Source organism: Vipera ursinii, assembly GCF_947247035.1.
Source record: "Vipera ursinii genome assembly, chromosome: 1".
Taxonomy (NCBI): Eukaryota; Metazoa; Chordata; class Lepidosauria; order Squamata; family Viperidae; genus Vipera; species Vipera ursinii.
In genome coordinates this window covers 329,244,126-329,262,172 of record NC_139512.1, presented here as the reverse complement: position 1 = coordinate 329,262,172, position 18,047 = coordinate 329,244,126, and the positions used below count along the sequence as shown (strand labels likewise).

The window sequence follows — 18,047 nt, the reverse complement described above, 5'->3', positions numbered from 1 at the left end:
TGGATGGTGCATCAAAGCTAAAAACCACATATGCAAACAAGTATTGATATTAGTGCTAAAATTTTAAAATTATAAAAAGCACAAAAATAAAAAATATTACGTGAAAAGCAATATTACAAATATTGTACCAGTCCCCTGGGGCCCCTAAGCCAGATGACACAACCAGGTCTTGGCATGTCTGGAAATTTAAGAAGGATAAAGCTAGCCTCACTCTGGGCAGAATAATGTTCCAAAATGCAGGGGCCACAGCAGAAAAGGCTTGCTGCCTAGGATTTGCCAAGTAAAGTTTCCTAGCTGACCTTCAACATGCTCCCTCTGCTGGATCTGGTGGGACAGGCAAATGTAATTGGGATAATTTGGTCCCATGCTACATAGGGCTTTGAAGGTCAAAACCTGCATCTTGAATTGTTAACTAGTAACATACTAGTAATTGACCTGTACTGAACTACAGCATTAACTTTTATACACTATTAGATGAAGAGTTGTTTGCTTGCTAAATGTACAAATTTCTGTTTAACAGAATGTTGATATTCTTAAAGACTCTGAAACAGTTAAGCAGTTGGGAAGTATCCTAAAAACTAATGTGAGGGCATGTAAAGCGGTTGGACATCCATTTGTGATTCAGCTTGGAAGAATCTACTTAGATATGCTGAATGTGTATAAGTGCCTAAGTGAAAACATTTCTGCAGCTATTCAAGCAAATGGTAAGAATGATTAATTACAATAATATTTTGGATCTTTTTACTTGGTTATTTATCATGTGAATAAAATGAACTAGACTTTATAACGTAAAAGAGAAACAAAACAAATCTTAGGATGATGGAGTAAAAGTATATAGAGCACAGTTAAAAAATGGGTTGTGTTGTGGGTATGGTCTGCTTAATTTGTGATGGGTGAATAAACTTTATTGACATGAACATGATCCTACCAGATGATTAATTGTTGTTGCAGAACCTAAATAGCTTCACACAAGGGATCATTGTAATATAAAGATAAGTGTTAAATATAAAATCATATTTTGGTAACTTAAGACGCAGCAGCATAATTTCTTTGTTGAAAATAGTACTTTAGACTCACAATAAAACTGGCTTAAGTTTGAAACACCCAAGCTCATTTGAGCATAAAAAGGGAAAACAATTTTTTTCTTTACTTAACAGCAAGTGGACCCAAAATAAGATTAAATTGAATTTAAATTTAAGATTATTTAAATCATCTTCCCCTTCCATCCTGTGACAGTAAAAATTTGTAGTTCTCCAAGAACCCAATGTGAACTGCCCAGTTGGCATTTCCAGAAAAAAACTCCTGGGACATAATTTTGCCAAGAGTATAATACTTTACTGAAAATCTAAAGGTAAAGGTTTCCCCACACATGTGTGCTAGTTGTTTCCAACTCTAGGGGCCGGTGCTCATCTCCGTTTCAAAGCCGAAGAGCCAGCGCTTTTCTGAGGACGTCTCCGTGGTCATGTGGCCGGCATGACTAGACTCAAAGGCACACGGAACGCTGTTACCTTCCCACCGACTATTTTTCTACTTGCATTTTTACGTGCTTTCGAACTGCTAGGTTGACAGAAGCTGGGACGAGTAACAGGCGCTCACTCTGTTATGCGGCACTCATGATTCGACCCGCCAAACTGCCAACCTTCTGATCGACAAGCTCAGCATCCTAACCCACTGAGCCACCGCGTCCCTACTGAAAATCTACACTGGCACAAAAGAAGTGAAACCACCTCTTGATTTCCCACACAAACACAGGCATAGTTATTTCCCCATTTTCCTATGAATCACCCAGAGCCCAAAGCGTTCACCAAACACTTCTGTTCATTTTGTTATGAGAAAACAGTTAGCCACACTTGATAACAATAAAGTTGGATGTCCTTGCAAACTTCCAAAGATCCCTTGATTGCCTAGATACCATCCCCCCATCTTTGCATTACATTCCACAACCGCTTCCCTTTTTTGACAAGCTGTGAGCAAGGGAGATGTAGGTGAAAGGGCAAATCAGTTTTCACATGGGGACCCCTGGAAGAAGGGTAGACCTGGAACAACAATAAACATACATATGCATTATTACATACAACCCAATTACTGCTACATTCCTTAATGGGGCCATTGAAAGAGTGAATCAGTCTTGACACCCAGCACAAATCTTTTCAATTCATATACTTAACTATAGCTAGGGGGTCAGTGCATAAAAATACTTCAAGTGCTAGAGACAGAACAGAGTTACATGCCACATGAGAGAAGGGATGTAGGATCAGAAGCATTTCCATAGTCAACTAAAGCTTAGAATATTTTTACACTCAATCAGAATGTATAATAATAATCTGTTATAGACTTTCTGTAGTTATAAAAACATGAGTTTGCTTGTTCAGTAATGATGCCTTAGAGATCAAGGCCTGAGTCACCTATGTTCTGCTAACAATGTAGTACACTTGGCAGAAACCAAGGTATCATATAGGTTTTGGGCATCTTCTGTCTTTACAGAAAGGTTACGAACTATAGAAAAAGATTTTGTAATCCTTCTGGTACAGCATCTTGAATTTCAATATTATTTAATGCTGGTTATTTGGTTCTGGATTTTTTTCATATTCCTTAATTTGTTGATTTTTTAAAAGCTGGGTTAAACTTTCTAAATCAATTTGCTTTTCCAAGGCTATTCTTGATTTGTAACTGACTTTAAAACTCTTCCAGGTGAAATGGTAACAAAGCAACCTCTGATTAGAAGTATGAGAACAGTAAAAAGGGAAACTTTAAAACTCATTTCTGGTTGGGTGAGCAGATCTAATGATCCTCAGATGGTAAGTGCAATGACCTTAATAGACTATGAAACGGAGGATACGTTTGCATGACACACAATCTTGACTTAACATTAACCCTAGTAGGAGATTTACCTTGACCTTGGAAACACCCAAGTGTTAGGTACTGTGGTTGCAATAGTAGCAGCAATTTGACTGCCTTAGGGTTCTACAGAGCATCTCATATTCTTAGCTCAGAACAAGTCTGGGTTCTGGAGTTCTGTCTCAAGTTGAGGACAGATGGGATTTCATTGCACGTTCAGAGAAAACAATGGGAACTTTAATCAAAATCTAGCTTCCTCAGTTTTAGTAGTAATATAATTTTAAAAAAATATCAAGGGGATTATTTCTGAAGAATTGTTTAAATCCAGACGAATAGTTGAGATATGGTAGTTTTCAGCCCTTCTCTAACGGCTTTGGTCCTGGTTTGGAAAACAAAAGGCTAGTCTCATCTGCATATCAACAATTAAACTATTTTCATGTTTATACTGTTGGAACACATAACTCACTCAAAACATTCCAAGAGAATGCTCCCAGTTGTGATGCTTTGTTTGGATCCTAGAATACCCTTTTTCCTTTATTATCTCACCACCTTTCCCTGCTGAGAGCAAATATTACAACTGCCTTTATGATGTTTTACTGATGGGGGAGTGAGTATCTTGATTTTAGACCATTGCATGGGGAAAGGGAAGTTTATATCCTTTTCTCAATTCTTTTGTTTAAAAATAAGACCCTCAGAAATAAAGGAAAGTGAGAAATAGAAATTCATCTGAAATGGTTCACTCCTTAAATCATTCTGGCATATTTTTTCTCAGTATTTTCTGTATGCTCATATAAAGCAAGAATTTATCACAACTTTAGGATTGTATGCAAGTCTTACTGATTCTTTAAATTGACTACAAACTAGTTTATGTTTGTGCTTTATTTACATATTACTTTTGACTATTCTTTGAACATAGTATGATTTAACACATTAAGCAAGCAGATCAAACTTGAAGAAATGTTGGATTAATCCTCTTTGTTGGTGTGTGTTTTTTTCTAGGTAGCTGAAAACTTTGTTCCACCTTTGCTGGATGCCGTTCTTATTGATTACCAGAGGAATGTTCCAGCTGCCAGAGAGCCAGAAGTGCTTAGTACAATGGCTATCATAGTAAACAAATTGGGGGGGCACATTACTGCTGAAATACCTCAGATATTTGATGCTGTCTTTGAGTGCACATTGAATATGATTAATAAGGTAATTCAGTGACTTTTAAACATTAAAAGTAGCTATAGAGAGAGAGCTTATACAAACTAGTTTGACTGATTTTCAGTAAAGCACTTCTTTTCCCTTTGGAGGCAGAGCTGGAATTCTGTATTTTATTTATTTATTATTTAAACTTGTATACCGCCCTATTCCCGTAGGACTCAGGGCGGTTTACAGGGAAAAATTAAAAATACATACATACAAAGTTAAAATCGATTAAAACTAAAATTAAATTAAGTCCCTGAATTTAAACTAAAACCCCATTAATAAATAATTAAAACCCCTCAGTCTGGGCCAGACAGCTCAAAAAGTCAAGTTTTTAAATCCCTGCAAAATGAGCGAAGGTCGGGGGCAGTCCTAAGCTCCATGGGAAGATGGTTCCAAAGGGCCGGCGCGCCCACAGAGAACACCCTTCCCCTGGGGATAACCCGCTGGCATTCCTTGACCGGCGGTACCCTAAGAAGGCCCTCCCTGTGGGAGCACACAGGACGATGGGAAGTTGATGCCGGCAGCAGGTGTTCCCTTAGATAATCCGGACCCAAGCCATTGAGAGCTTTATAGGTCATTACCAGCACCTTGAATCTCACCTGGAGGGCAACCGGAAGCCAATGCAGCTCACAGAGAAGAGGTGTTATTCCTATATAGGCTCATTTCCCATAGCTTTTAATAATGGGTTGATGCAACCAACTATAATAGTAATCACTTTTCTTTCTCTATTGCCCATTCATCCTGTCGATTTCACATGTAACTTTATTTTCTATGTCCTTTGCATCCTAATTTCATGTGTTTTTTCAACATTAACAATACGATACTGCATTTTTTATGTTATGACTACTCTCCTTAAAGTATTTTACTGGCTTCCTCTGCTCATGGATTGGGCACACAGAGAGACTTTTTTAAACTCTACTTTGCAAGTGCAGAAGACTCTTCTTGGTTTTTTACTGCACTTCTATTCAAATACCAGCTAGAATTTCTAAATGTAATGATTCAATTAATATGTTCTCAATCATTCAAAGACCTCTCAATTTCTGAAACCACTTACAGTCACTTTCTGTTCTTTGCGCCAAGAACTGCTTCCCAGAATCTTTGCTTCTTCTAAGTTCCTTCTCAAAATTTTAGGTGACATTTGGATCATCCCCTTTAACTAGAGGTGTATACTTTGATGCCTCAAGATGACCTGGTTAACCCAAACAGCTTTGGTTGTGGCTCCCAACAACTCCAGAATCTCTTACCAAATTATAAAATTACACATCAGTAAAGAGGAAAATGAACAAATACATAATTGGAGAGTAGTGTTAATTATTAAAAAATGAAATAAGGTATAGTTTTTCAGTTTAGAATTCTAAATTTGCCATCAGCCATGAATCTGCCTCTGTGTCTTATTTAAGTCAAAAAAAACATAAAAACACTCTGAGTTTTTGCCATAGATAAATCCATGTAATTCTCTTTGGCAATAGCACAGGTAGTCCTTGACTTAGGACTGATTGCTTAACCATTTGAATTTAATACGAACTTGATTTGCACTTCTGGACCACATGATTCACTGATTTACATTTTCCTTTTTTTCCTGACCAAACTTTTTATGCTTGGCTGCCTCTTTGCCCTCTGATATGCAGCCGCTGCCTCCTGGGAATCCAGACTACCTTCTACCATAGGTTCAAAGGGAAAGAGATGCATTTTCTCCTCAGATTACGGTAGAATTTGTTACAGGTAGACAACTTAATAACCATAGTTGGAAGCAGAACGTCTATTGATAAGTGATGTGGTTGTTAACTGAATTGTGCCCAACTTTATTGTTAAACAGATCTCTGTGGTTGTGAAATGACTCTAGCTTGCCCTATTTACTTTGCTTGTCAGAAGCAAATAGCAATTATATGACCCCAAAATGCTGAAATCCTCATAAGGACATGCCAATTGCCAAGCACCCAAATTTTAACCATGGGGACACTGACACTTGTAAGAGCAAGGACTAGTTGTATGTCACATTTTTCAGTGCCATTGTAACTGAATAGCTGATAACATGAATTATTGTAAGTTGAGGACTACCTGTATAAACTGAATAAGAGTTGCTGGATGATCTAACTGGAATCTAAACTGGTAGAATTCACAGCTTTGCTATTTGAACCAGTAACTAGCTTATCCTTGAATTGTCTAATATTTCTAATGGTGACTGTCTTGACCAGGTGAATTTTATAGCTAAGACTTCTTATATCTTAAAACATTTTTTCAGATAAATCATGACCATAGGCCTCAACCTGTCTTCACGTTCAGGTTAAAGAGAAAAGATAAACATTGCTATCATTTCTTGCCCTAATTTCTGCTATAAGAAAAGATTTAATTGGAATGCAGATGGGCATTGAATTTTACTTTGTACAGGATTTTAGAAACTGCAAAGACCTTTTAGGACTTTGTAAAGCCTTGGGGATATTTTTGAGAATAGCTACTTCAGCTTTCCAATTCACTTACAAAAGCAATATGAGGCAGAGCCAATAGATACTTCAGGAGCATTACTATTTATTAAAGGTTGTGTGCTTCAGGAAATCAATGTGGCATGAAACTTTGAATTCTACAAAAGTACATTGATTTTATATTCCATGATTTGTAGAGTGATCCATACATTTCTAGAGAAAACAAACTACAGTAATAGTCAATTTACAAACATTCGTTTAGTGATGTTCAAAGTTACAGTGACACTAAAAAAGGGACTTTTATGATTGTTTTTCACACTACCATTACAGCATCCCCATGGTCATGTGATAAAAATTCGGCTGCTTGGCAACTGGCTCATATTTATCACAGTTGCTATGTCCCAGGTCAAGTGGTCACCTTTTGTGACCTTTTCACAAGCAAAATCAGTGGGGAAGCTGGATTAATTTAACAACTGTGTTATTAACTTATCAACTGCAGTGATTCACTTAAGAATTAAGGCAAGCCAGGTTGTAAAAGGGGCAAAATTCATGTAACAACTGTCTCACTTAGCAACAGAAATTTGGGGCTCAGTTCTGTTCGTACATTGAGGACTACCTGTACCAGTTTCTTTACAGGAGAGTCATTTGACTCCACTTTGAAAATTGATACTTTATTTAAGAAGGTTTTTGATGTGTTTTTCTACCCTGGTCTGGGGGACAAGTGTGGGATATTTCTCTGGAGAGGCATTTGAAAATTTGACTTGTGTATTTCAATAGTGTCATAAGATGAAGTTATTTGTTTGACTCAGAATAAAAATTTACAAGTAAGGAAGTTTCTGGAATTGTATGTAAAAGGATCTCTTTTTTTTCCCTTAGGATTTTGAAGAGTATCCTGAACACAGAACAAACTTTTTTTTATTACTACAAGCAGTAAACTCCCATTGCTTTCCAGCATTCCTGGCCATTCCACCTGCACAGTTCAAGCTAGTATTGGATTCTATCATTTGGGCTTTCAAGCATACAATGAGAAATGTTGCAGATACAGGTGAATTTGCTTTATCCTAATCTAAATAATCATGGTTTAGAAGCACATAAATATGGAAGTTTTTTACAGTCTTATCTGTTCAACTCTTGTCAAAATGTAATTATCTGCAAATATTAACATTTTAGAATGACTTTGATGTGTGTTTTTTTCCAGGTCTTCAGATCCTTTATACACTTTTACAAAATGTTGCACAAGAAGAAGCTGCTGCCCAGAGCTTTTATCAAACTTATTTCTGTGACATTCTTCAACACATTTTTTCTGTTGTAACAGACACATCTCATACTGCTGGTAGGAATTGAACCCTGAGGTGGGAAACTAGAAAAAAAATTGCTACAAGTAGAACCCACATCAGTTACAAATATTAATTCTAATTTGTATATTCTAATCAGGTTTGACGATGCATGCATCAATTCTTGCATACATGTTCAACTTAGTAGAAGAAGGAAAAATAAGTACTCCCCTAAATCCTGGAAATCCAGTAAACAACCAAATGTTTATTCAGGAGTATGTTGCTAATCTTCTTAAATCTGCATTTCCTCATCTACAAGAGTAAGTGCTTGATTTCCAAACACAGGTTAAAATTTATATGCATGCAGCCGTAATATAAACTAATTCCTCTGATATTTTTTTATGTTAGTGCACAGGTTAAACTGTTTGTAACAGGACTCTTCAGTTTAAATCAGGATATTCCTGCTTTCAAGGAACACCTTCGGGACTTCCTAGTACAAATAAAGGTATGTTTGATTTTATGAACATGTATTGGATTGCATTTGTAGAGGAAGGGGGGAAATTATTCATGCCCAGTGAGCATAATTGCCTGTGCAGACGGTAGATATACATTATTTTAAACACTGAACTTTCTTTATAAATTCTGTGAATATTGTAGTAGTAAATATAGCCATCTTCTATATTCCCGAGTTAGCTTGAGTTCTCAGATGGATCTTGTATCCATCATCTGACTATATATTATTTAGATCAGGCAATAATATTTCCACATACATGATATGAATGAAATAGCTGAATATTTTTAGTTCTCATTAACATTTAGGTAAAGTTGGGGTTTCCTAATGGTTAAGTAGCAGCTCAAAAATTGGTGAACTGTTCTTTGCTAGAAGTATGAAATGAGTAGCTAGAAGTCTTTGAATGTAGTTTAATATAGTAAAGGTATTCCAATTATTGAGAATATGTGTAGCTCATGGTTGAACTGTTAGGTTGTTAGTATTCTTGAGCCGGCTGTTTTAATTTCCAGGTTTGGTAACCTCGATACTTCATGGAAGAGTAGAATTTGCTGTAGCTTCTGCTAGTTTTTGTTGGAGTTGGGTGTCTTCCTTGATGGTACCTTTATAAGAACATTGTTTCTTCCTTGACTGTGAATCTGGCACTGTTTATTGCTTATCTGCATTGGTTGTGGCTGGACTGTTTATTTCTTTCCTTGACTTTTTGGTTTTATATCCAGTAATTAAAATAGAGTTTTTAAAGTCAAACCTATACCTAGTCCAGTCAAGGGGCAGTTGTTTTGGTGTTTTGTTTTGTTTTTACATTTTCTGGACTGAGTTACCTCTTGTAATATTCTACCATTCTGCCAGAAGATTTCCCTGTTTCTAGCTGAGTGATTTAATAACAAGCTGGATTTTTAAAATAATACGTGTATTAGTAACTACCCAAATAGAAGAGCTGGATTTTTACCCAATTAAAAAAATCAGATGAAATTCCCTTTTCTCATATCTTCATATCTTGCAAAAAGTTAATTTGCAGCATCAAAAGCTTCTGCATCTTACAAAATTATTATTTTTTATGTTATGAAAATAAGTTACAGTATAAATGTTATCAGAGAGCTGTCATCCTTTCACAAAAATAATATACAAGATGAATTATTAATGATAATATATAATTGTGTTAGTATAGCACACAAAGACTTAGTGCAGAATTCCCCAAACTTTTTGAATTTGCAGACCATCTTGGGGGGGGGGAATGGTTCTGTATGCACGGAGGGCAAATGCGTAACTCCATTTGCGTAATTGAGCATGCATGGCCCCAGCCAACCACTGCTGGTGCAAGTGGGGATGTGCACGCTCACCCACCACTTCCATGGCCCAGTTCCAAAAGGCTCAAGGCCCAGTAGTGGGCCAGGGGATGGGGACTCAGATCTTGTCTGTTTTTAGAATATTGTATAATTAATATAACTTATGGACTCCTATACTGTTTTCATAATAAGCCCCACAATATTATGAGGAAAAGTCTCTTTTGAAAGATTATTATGTATATCTAATGATATGGAGATAGTTTTTTTTCCTATAGTTCCATATTATTTAACAGGATTCCCATCTAGCCAGAGTCTTTTCAGTTTTCATTGTTTTGGTCATTTCAAAATCTCCCACAAATTTTGAGGTACATCCAAAATACTTTTAGGAGCAGCAAGCATACCCTAATACAGGTAGTCCTCAACTTAAAACCATTCATTTAATGACCAAAGTTACAATGGCACGGAAAAAAGTAGCTTATGACTGTTTTTCACATGACCATGTGAAAGCATCTCCATGGTCACATGATCAAAATTCAGACACTTGGCAACTGGCATATATTTATGACAGTTGCAGTGTTCCAGTCATGTGATCACCCTTTGCGACCTTCTGATAAGCAAAGTCAATGGGCAAGCCAGATTCACTTAACAACCGTGCTACTAACTTAACAACTGCAATGATTCATTTAACAACTGTGGCAGGAAAGGTCGTAAAATGGAACAAAACTAACTTAAAACCAACTTGCTTAGCAACAGATATTTTGGGCTCAGTTGCGATCATAAGTCAAAGACTACTGGATATACAAATAAACAAGTCTCCTGAGGGAACATCAAAAATCTTTGGAATATTCAGTTTATAAACTTTTCTACCTATCCAATAGGCATTACTGCATTCATAAAATATAAATGTCAGTAGAATTCTATAAATTGAAGACTAACTGCTTTTTGCCTGATTTCTAGATTTTTCTCTCTATTCTCAGTTGCAAAATTATTGCAAAAACCATTCATTCAGAAAGGCAGGCTGCAGATATACAAAAGGAAAGAAAACAAAAAAGGAACATGAGATGAAAAATGATAAAACTATTTTTGCATGGTTACACTATAGAGCAATTGGCTATGTCTGACTTTTTATCTTTTTGTCTTAATGAGCTGTGAATCTGAGCTAGAGTTCAATAAGGTTTCTAATCAAAAGTTATAAGAATGGGAGAAAGGGAAAGAAATGTTAGAAAAAGAATAAAACAGCTTTTGACATCATGACTTATCTTGGATTCTAAAGCAGTGTCCCAAAAAATGTCCATGTTTCATTTGAAACAAGTTCTGTTAGAATTTTCTGTGGCAACCGGAAAATATTATCTCATTTGTCTTATACATATAGGAACTTCAGCATCCCCAAGCACTTGCAATTTGTTTCATTTTCAGTCTGATCTTATTCCTCTTGGCCGGTTATCTGCTTGTGTGTTGTTGTTTTTGTTGTTGCTGTTGCTTGTCTTCTGAACAGTTAATCCTTTCTGTGTGATGCCATTACTGTTTTAACCAATTTCACATCTTTCTGCAAAGCTTCATCCTTCTATTGGATCTGCTTTTCAAGCATAAGGTGTTTTTTTGAGACTATAATATGACTAAAATCTCAAAATTGTGAAGTTCCCTTACCCCAATATCAGAATGTATCTCGGGAGTCAAAATCACTGTTCAGACATCTCCCTAATAAAGTTGGTTACTTTCTTGGATATAACTATACTCTGCATCTCAGCAGTAAGTACTTCAAAAGTTGAATTGGGGTACATTGTTCAGGATGGAAAGGGGAGAAGCTTGTTTCTTTTGCTTTCAAAGTGTCCTACAAAAATTCCAAAAGGAGTGGAGAGCAATTCATTTAAGTTTGCAGCTTACCAGTTGTTTTTAGGCTATCTAAAATACCACTTTCAATAGCTCAGCAAAGGAACTATACATACACACACACATAAACATATATGTAAAATTGCCAGAACTTTATAAAAATATGTCTTATCTTAACCTTGATCAAATATTCCTCCCTTCTACTTCTGACAATCTTGATCTCTAATGTAATCAGATATTATTGTAGGATTTAGTCTACTGTCAGTTTTTTTTCCTATATAAAAGGCATCTTGAACGCTTTAGCAAGCCTCTCTTGTAAATTCAGTAAAAATCACTATCCATGTCATTCTCTTGGTTTATCATTTATATTTCCCCTTTAATTTTGAAAACTTTAGCCAGCTTCTTTTGTATATCCAGTAGACATCTGGGTCATTCTCTTGGGCTATCACTTGTATTTGCATTTTAAATGTCTATCTCCTAATCCACACATTTTTAATGCAATATGTTTGATTCTACTATTTCTGCATCAAGCAAGATTGTTTTACATCTGTCATTCCTTCATTAACATCTTTTAAACATAGTTTGGTGGGTCGAATCCTGAGTGCCACGTAACAGAGTGAGCGCCTGTTACTCGTCCCAGCTTCTGCCAACCTAGCAGTTCGAAAGCACGTAAAAATGCAAGTAGAAAAATAGGGACCACTACGGTGGGAAGGTAACAGCGTTCCGTGCGCCTTTGGCGTCTAGTCATGCCGGCCACATGACCACGGAGACGTCCTCGGACAAGCGCTGGCTCTTCAGCTTTGAAGCAGAGATGAGCACCGGCCCCTAGAGTCGGAAACGACTAGCACGCATGTGCGGGGGAACCTTTACCTTTACCTTTTTATCCATAGAAGCAGACATTACTATTAATGTTGATACTGTGGCTACTAATTTATGGCTCCATTCTTTGAAGATCTCTAATATTTCAAATGTTATAGCATTTTGTGTCATATTGTAAATATAGTATTGATTAAAGCCGAGAGCAACTTCGCAATTTAGGGGGGTGGGGGGTGGTCTCTAGCCCCTCTACTAGCCAGTAAAGTTTCTTATCTCTGTTACAATTTACAGTAGACTAAATAATTTTGGTTCCCACAAAAAGTTGTTTATTTCATATAGTTAGTTCCAAAATCTTATAGTGAAAGTTTTCAATGTTCCCAATTTGTCTGGATCTTTAATTTCTTTACAGGTAACTCTTGATTAACAACCACTCGTTCAGCAACCATTTGAAATTACAATGATGCTAAACGAGTGGCGCCTACCACTGGCCTTCAAAGTTCAAGCCACCCCAGCACTTCCACAATCACATGATCATAACCTTAGTGCTTAGCAACCAACTCACATTTAAAATTGCTGCAGCATCCCACAATCAAGTGACTGAGATTTACAACCTTCCCTGCCAGCTTTCCACAAGCAAAGACAATGGAGAAGGCAGCAGCAAAAGTTGCAGGTAGCTTAGGTAACTCTCCCCCACCAACTTCCTGCTGGCTTTGGTTGTTAGAAGCCGGCAGGAGGTGCTCTGTTAATGACCCACAATCTTCACTGGACCGCAGTGGAGACTGCAGGGGTTGCAGTTGCTAAGTGATGCAGACATCTGACGTATCACTTTACTACCATGTATTTAGCAACAGAAGTTCTGCTCTCAATTACAATTGTAACTCAAGAACTGTCTATATAACTCTTCAATCCAAAATCTTATTTAGCTTTTTCTAAATAAATAAATAATGCTAAAAAAACCCCGACTACCTCCAATTTGACATGCTGTGATTATATGATAAAAGGATCGATGCAGTCAGCTTTTAAAAATTTGGGATTAAAGGAAAGAAGGAGGAGGACTCTGTGTATATACACTGTGAATGGTGTGTCAGCAGCAGATTGGTGTACACATATTGCTCCCCAGATGTGGAACTGATGACTGTTATATGTAGGCCTTTCTATCTGCCTAGAGAAATTACTGTGGTAATTATTACAGCTGTTTTATGTTCCACCTGATGCCAATGTCAGCATGGCACTTTCCAAGCTGTATGACGTCATCACCAGGCAGCAGCAAACTCACCCAGAGGGCGCTCTTGTCGTGGCTGGGGACTTCAATCAAGCTTGTCTGAAGACAGTTTTCCCCAAGTTTGTACAGTATGTGCAAGTTGCCACCAGAGGGAAGAACACTTTAGACCATGTGTACTCCAATCTGAAACAGGCATACAGAGCTTTCCCTCTCCCCCACCTGGGTACATCTGACTATCTTTCACTCCTGTTGTGCCCAAAGTATGTCCCTCTCAGGAAAAGAATTCGGGCAGTCACAAAAAGGGTCAAAACCTGGCCAGTGGGTGCTCTCAGCCAGTTGCAGGACTGCTTTGAAACCACTGACGAGTGTATTTGAAGAACAAGAACTGAATGCATATACAGATGCCGTACTCTCTTATATTAGAACATGCACTGATAGTGTAACAACAGATAAGTTTACGGGAACTGTAAACCCTGGATGACTGCAGAGATACGAACACTCCTGAGAGCCCGGGATTCTGCCTTTAAGGCAGGGGACAGGGACACATACAGAGAGGCCAGGGCAAATCTCAGAAGAGGCATTAGGATGGCGAAACAACAATATAAACACAAGGTGGAGAACCACTTAGCAGACAACGATCCGAGGCAAGTATGGCAGGGACTGCAGCACTTAACCAACTACAAGGGCAGTACGAGGAGCATGGTTAACACCGATGCCTCGTTGGCGGAGGAGCTGAATATCTTCTTCGCCGCTACGAGGTTAAAAGACCAGACCCCGTAGCCTTTGCTGGCCGGCCTTCTGATTCTCAGCCACTCACCCTGTGTAAACACCAAGTGAGAGCTGTATTGAAGGCTGTGAATCCCAGCAAAGCCGCAGGCCCAGATGGGGTGCTGGGGATAGTGGTTAGGAATTGTGCCGACCAATTAGCAGGGGTCCTGACAAGGATTTTTAACATCTCCTTGCAAACGGCATGTGTACCATCGTGCTTGAAAGCAGCTACCATTGTCCCAGTCCCCAAGAAAACTGCAGTTGAGTGCCTGAACGACTACAGACCTATTGCATTAACGTCTGTAGTCATGAAATGCTTCGAAAGATTGGTTCTCCAACATCTCAGGACATGCCTCCCACTGGATTTTGATAAACATAAATTTGCCTATAGGGGAAATAGGTCGACAGACGATGCCATAGCTACTGCTTTACGCTCTAGCAAGTCATCTTGAGAAACCTGGAAGTTATGTCAGGATGCTTTTTGTTAACTATAGCTCGGCTTTCAACACCATTTTGCCGAGCATTCTCATTGAGAAGCTGACTGACTTGAAATTCTCCCCCGCCATCTGCGATTGGATTCAAGACTTTCTTAGGGACTGGTTACAAACAGTGAGGGTCGGGTCTGCTTTGTCCACCCCCCTGAAGCTTTGCACCAGCTCGCCACAGGGCTGTGTGCTTAGCCCCTACCTGTACTCTTTATACACATATGACTGTGTCATCTGACCCATCCACTGGGATAATGAAGTTCGCAGATGATACAACTGTGGTGGGTCTCATTACAGGTGGGGATGAGACAGCATACAGGGCGGAGGTACAAAAACTATCCATATGGTGTAGTAACAACTTGCACCTGAACATCGGCAAGACGAAAGAGATGGTGCTAGACTTCTGGAGAAAAAAGGAGGAACCTGCCCCACTTTACATCGGGGAGGACTGTGTGGAGAGAGTTTCCTCCTTTAAATTTCCTTGAGTCTACCTCTGTGAAGATCTGACCTGGAAAGTTAATACAACCCAGGTGGCTAGAAAGGCCCTACAGAGGCTTCACTTCCTCAGGGTCTTGTGGAAGAACAGGGTAGAACAACGGCTAATGACCCTCTTTTACCAGTCTACTATAGAGAGCGTCCTCTCGTATGGTATTGTGGTTTGGTATGCTGGTCTGAGCTGCGGATAGGAAAGTATTACAGAGGGTGGTGAGTACAGCACAAGACATTGGGCTGTTCCCTGACACCACTGGATTGGAAGAGTGAGGAAAATTCTCAGGGATGACTCACACCCTGGACGGTATCTCTTTACTCTCCTACCATTGGGTAGGAGATATAGGAGTATAGCCAGCCGCACCAACAGGCTGAAAAACAGCTTTTATCCGTGGGCTGTTAGGGTTTTGAATGAGAAATAACTTTTGTGAATTTTATGCAGAATTGACTTGGGAGGCCGGTGTGTGGTGTAATTGGTTCACATGGTGTAGTAAGATGGAGGGTTTGTTGTCACTGTGTGTTGGGGGGTGGGAGCACAAAGGGAGGCTCAGCTAATCTCAATGTACACATAGTTGTACTTTGACAATAAAATTTCATTTCATTTAAAGAGGAACAAGGTGTTTTTAAAAAAAAAAACTTGCTTTGAAGATAAAATCTAAAATAATGTATTTAAATGAAATTTACTTCAAGATTTAAAGAGAAATGGCTGTATGTTTGGTGCCTTTTAAATTTTTTTTAGAAAGTACTTCCTGTATGACTCAGTTATAATTCCTAAATTATTTTATTTCCATAGGAATTTGCAGGTGAAGACACATCTGACTTATTCCTGGAAGAAAGAGAGACAGCTCTTCGACAGGCTCAGGAGGAAAAACACAAACTTCAGATGTCTGTCCCTGGCATCCTTAATCCACATGAAATTCCTGAGGAAATGTGTGATTAAAACAAAAATAATCAGTTTTTCTGTTTTCTTTCTGTACAGCTGCTTTGTTGTAGAAGAAAACAGGACTTGGATATTTGTTGACCAAAATGATGCCAATTTGTAAATTTAAGATGTCACCTAGTGGCCCTTTTTTCTTATGTGTTTTTGTATAAGAAATTTTCTGTGAAATATCCTTCCATTGTTTAAGCTTTTTGTTTTGGTCATCTTTATTTAGATTTGCATGAAGTTGAAAATTAAGGCATTTTAAAAATAAAACACTTCATGCCCATTTTGTGGCTAAGAGTAAAAAAAGGCAAAACATATAACTTGTAAAGTCTACTGCAAAATTAAACATTTTTCCAGTTAGAACACTTTTTTTCTTTTAATTAAGGATAATTTTCTAGTCTGCTCTGCAGTCTTGAAAAAAGGGTAATAAAGAAAATCCATCAAATTAACTGTTAGTAATAAGAAGATGAGTGCTGCATCATCAGACATGAGCAGCTTTGGGGCTAAATGATAAGGCTAGGCTACTGATATTTGCAAGTCATATGGCAAATTTGCAGCAAGATCATGTGCATATCATCCCATTGTAAAGCAACTTGGAAAAATATGGGAACACAGTACAGTTAGTTATTTTTACACAGTTCTTTTGTTTTTGTGTGTGTGCTGTCGCTTTGTCGACAACAGCTTTTTGTTTTCCTCAATGAGGAGTGTTGCTCATTTGTGAGCCTTCATTAACTCGAAGTGAAATGGTTAAAATATTTATCCTGTTAGAATAGGCTGCATCTTTTTAACAAGCTCATTAAAGAAGAACTCTGGCTTTTGAGATGACTTCTACTAATTTACATTGTTTACCATGCTGTAGTGCTTTAAGAACACTACTTAAAAAGCAAAATAAACTTGGTTTACATTTATTTTCCTTTCTGTGACTGTATTTTTTCATTGGAATGCTCTATTCACTCTGAAGTTGAGAGGAGGAGAAAATTTCAGTGTCGATCTGCAAAAACTATTTCGCAGAAACTTTTATCATCTTGACTGATGAGATGCGTAGCATGGAATGGGATAACTCGGCATGGACCCTGTCATCTGGATGTGGGACAAGTGACCCCGGCCAACTGAACGTGGGGACAACTCAGTGATGCAGGACAACAAAGCGGGAAGGAGTAACATTCTGCACACATAAACATATCTCGAGAGTTGCAAGATGTTATGATGTTAAATACATATTGAAAACAATGTTAAAAGTCAAGAGTTTTTAAAATTGTAATGGGGTTTAATTAACTATGGAACTTCAGTAAGGTACGTGCTTCTCTAATCCTCAAAAAGAGCAGCAACCACTCGGCAATGCTATTCTGGAGTGATTACCTCCTGATCAGGTAAATAAATCACAGACATAAAAATATACCCCTGAAGGGAAGACCAGCAAATTACATAGTTATAGGCAGAGTGCGCAGATGTTTAATTCCCCTTCCTTCAAAGCTCTCAAAGGGTAGCATTTTTCAGTCTTCTTGAAATAGATACAAATCCACCCCGATTTGGCACCTCTCAAAATGCAACAAGGCAAGGGCCAGAAAAGGGAAGATTTCTTCCTGCAGTTGTATCTTGGGCCATTCCCATGTTTCTTCTGGCTCTAACTGATTTGTTTTTCACTTTGTGGTCCCCAGGAGCAGTCTCTCAAAATCATTGCTCAAACACAATGCACACACTTGCTGGGGAGATGCTACATTGATCAGAAGCTTGGGGTGAGCAACATTTTTCTTCAAAGAGGCAAAATTGCAGAAGAGGCAGGCAAGAACGAGCACTCCCAGGAAGGAAGGCACGGGTTTTGGCTTTCAGTATTGATTACTGATGCTTCCATGCTGCCTGCTGACTTCCAAAGAAAGGCTCTGGCGGTGCTCTTTTCACTGTAAGGTTGCAGGACTCCAAATCTGGATTTGTTCTCTTTTGAGTAGATTTATAATTCAAACATCAAATCCAAACAATACAAGTGAACAGCTGCTT

At 38.2% G+C, this 18,047-nt stretch overlaps 1 protein-coding gene across 6 annotated transcripts in view; it reads left to right on the top strand.

The window, feature by feature from the left end:
- XPO1 (exportin 1) overlaps window positions 1-16,960 on the top strand; it is a 72,381-nt gene extending 55,421 nt beyond the window's left edge. For 4 of the 6 annotated variants that reach the window (XM_083348232.1, XM_083348236.1, XM_083348235.1 and 1 more), the window contains 8 exons: window positions 521-704; window positions 2,692-2,798; window positions 3,838-4,032; window positions 7,326-7,494; window positions 7,648-7,782; window positions 7,884-8,043; window positions 8,132-8,228; window positions 15,921-16,960. In XM_083348232.1, coding sequence (XP_083204358.1) covers window positions 521-704; window positions 2,692-2,798; window positions 3,838-4,032; window positions 7,326-7,494; window positions 7,648-7,782; window positions 7,884-8,043; window positions 8,132-8,228; window positions 15,921-16,067 — 1,194 coding nt within the window. In that variant the 3' untranslated portion in view covers window positions 16,068-16,960. Of the gene's footprint in view, window positions 1-520; window positions 705-2,691; window positions 2,799-3,837; window positions 4,033-7,325; window positions 7,495-7,647; window positions 7,802-7,883; window positions 8,044-8,131; window positions 8,229-15,920 lie in introns of those variants that run through there. The other 2 variants (XM_083348233.1, XM_083348237.1) reach the window with 2 other exon arrangements.
- The last annotated feature ends 1,087 nt before the right edge of the window (window positions 16,961-18,047 follow it).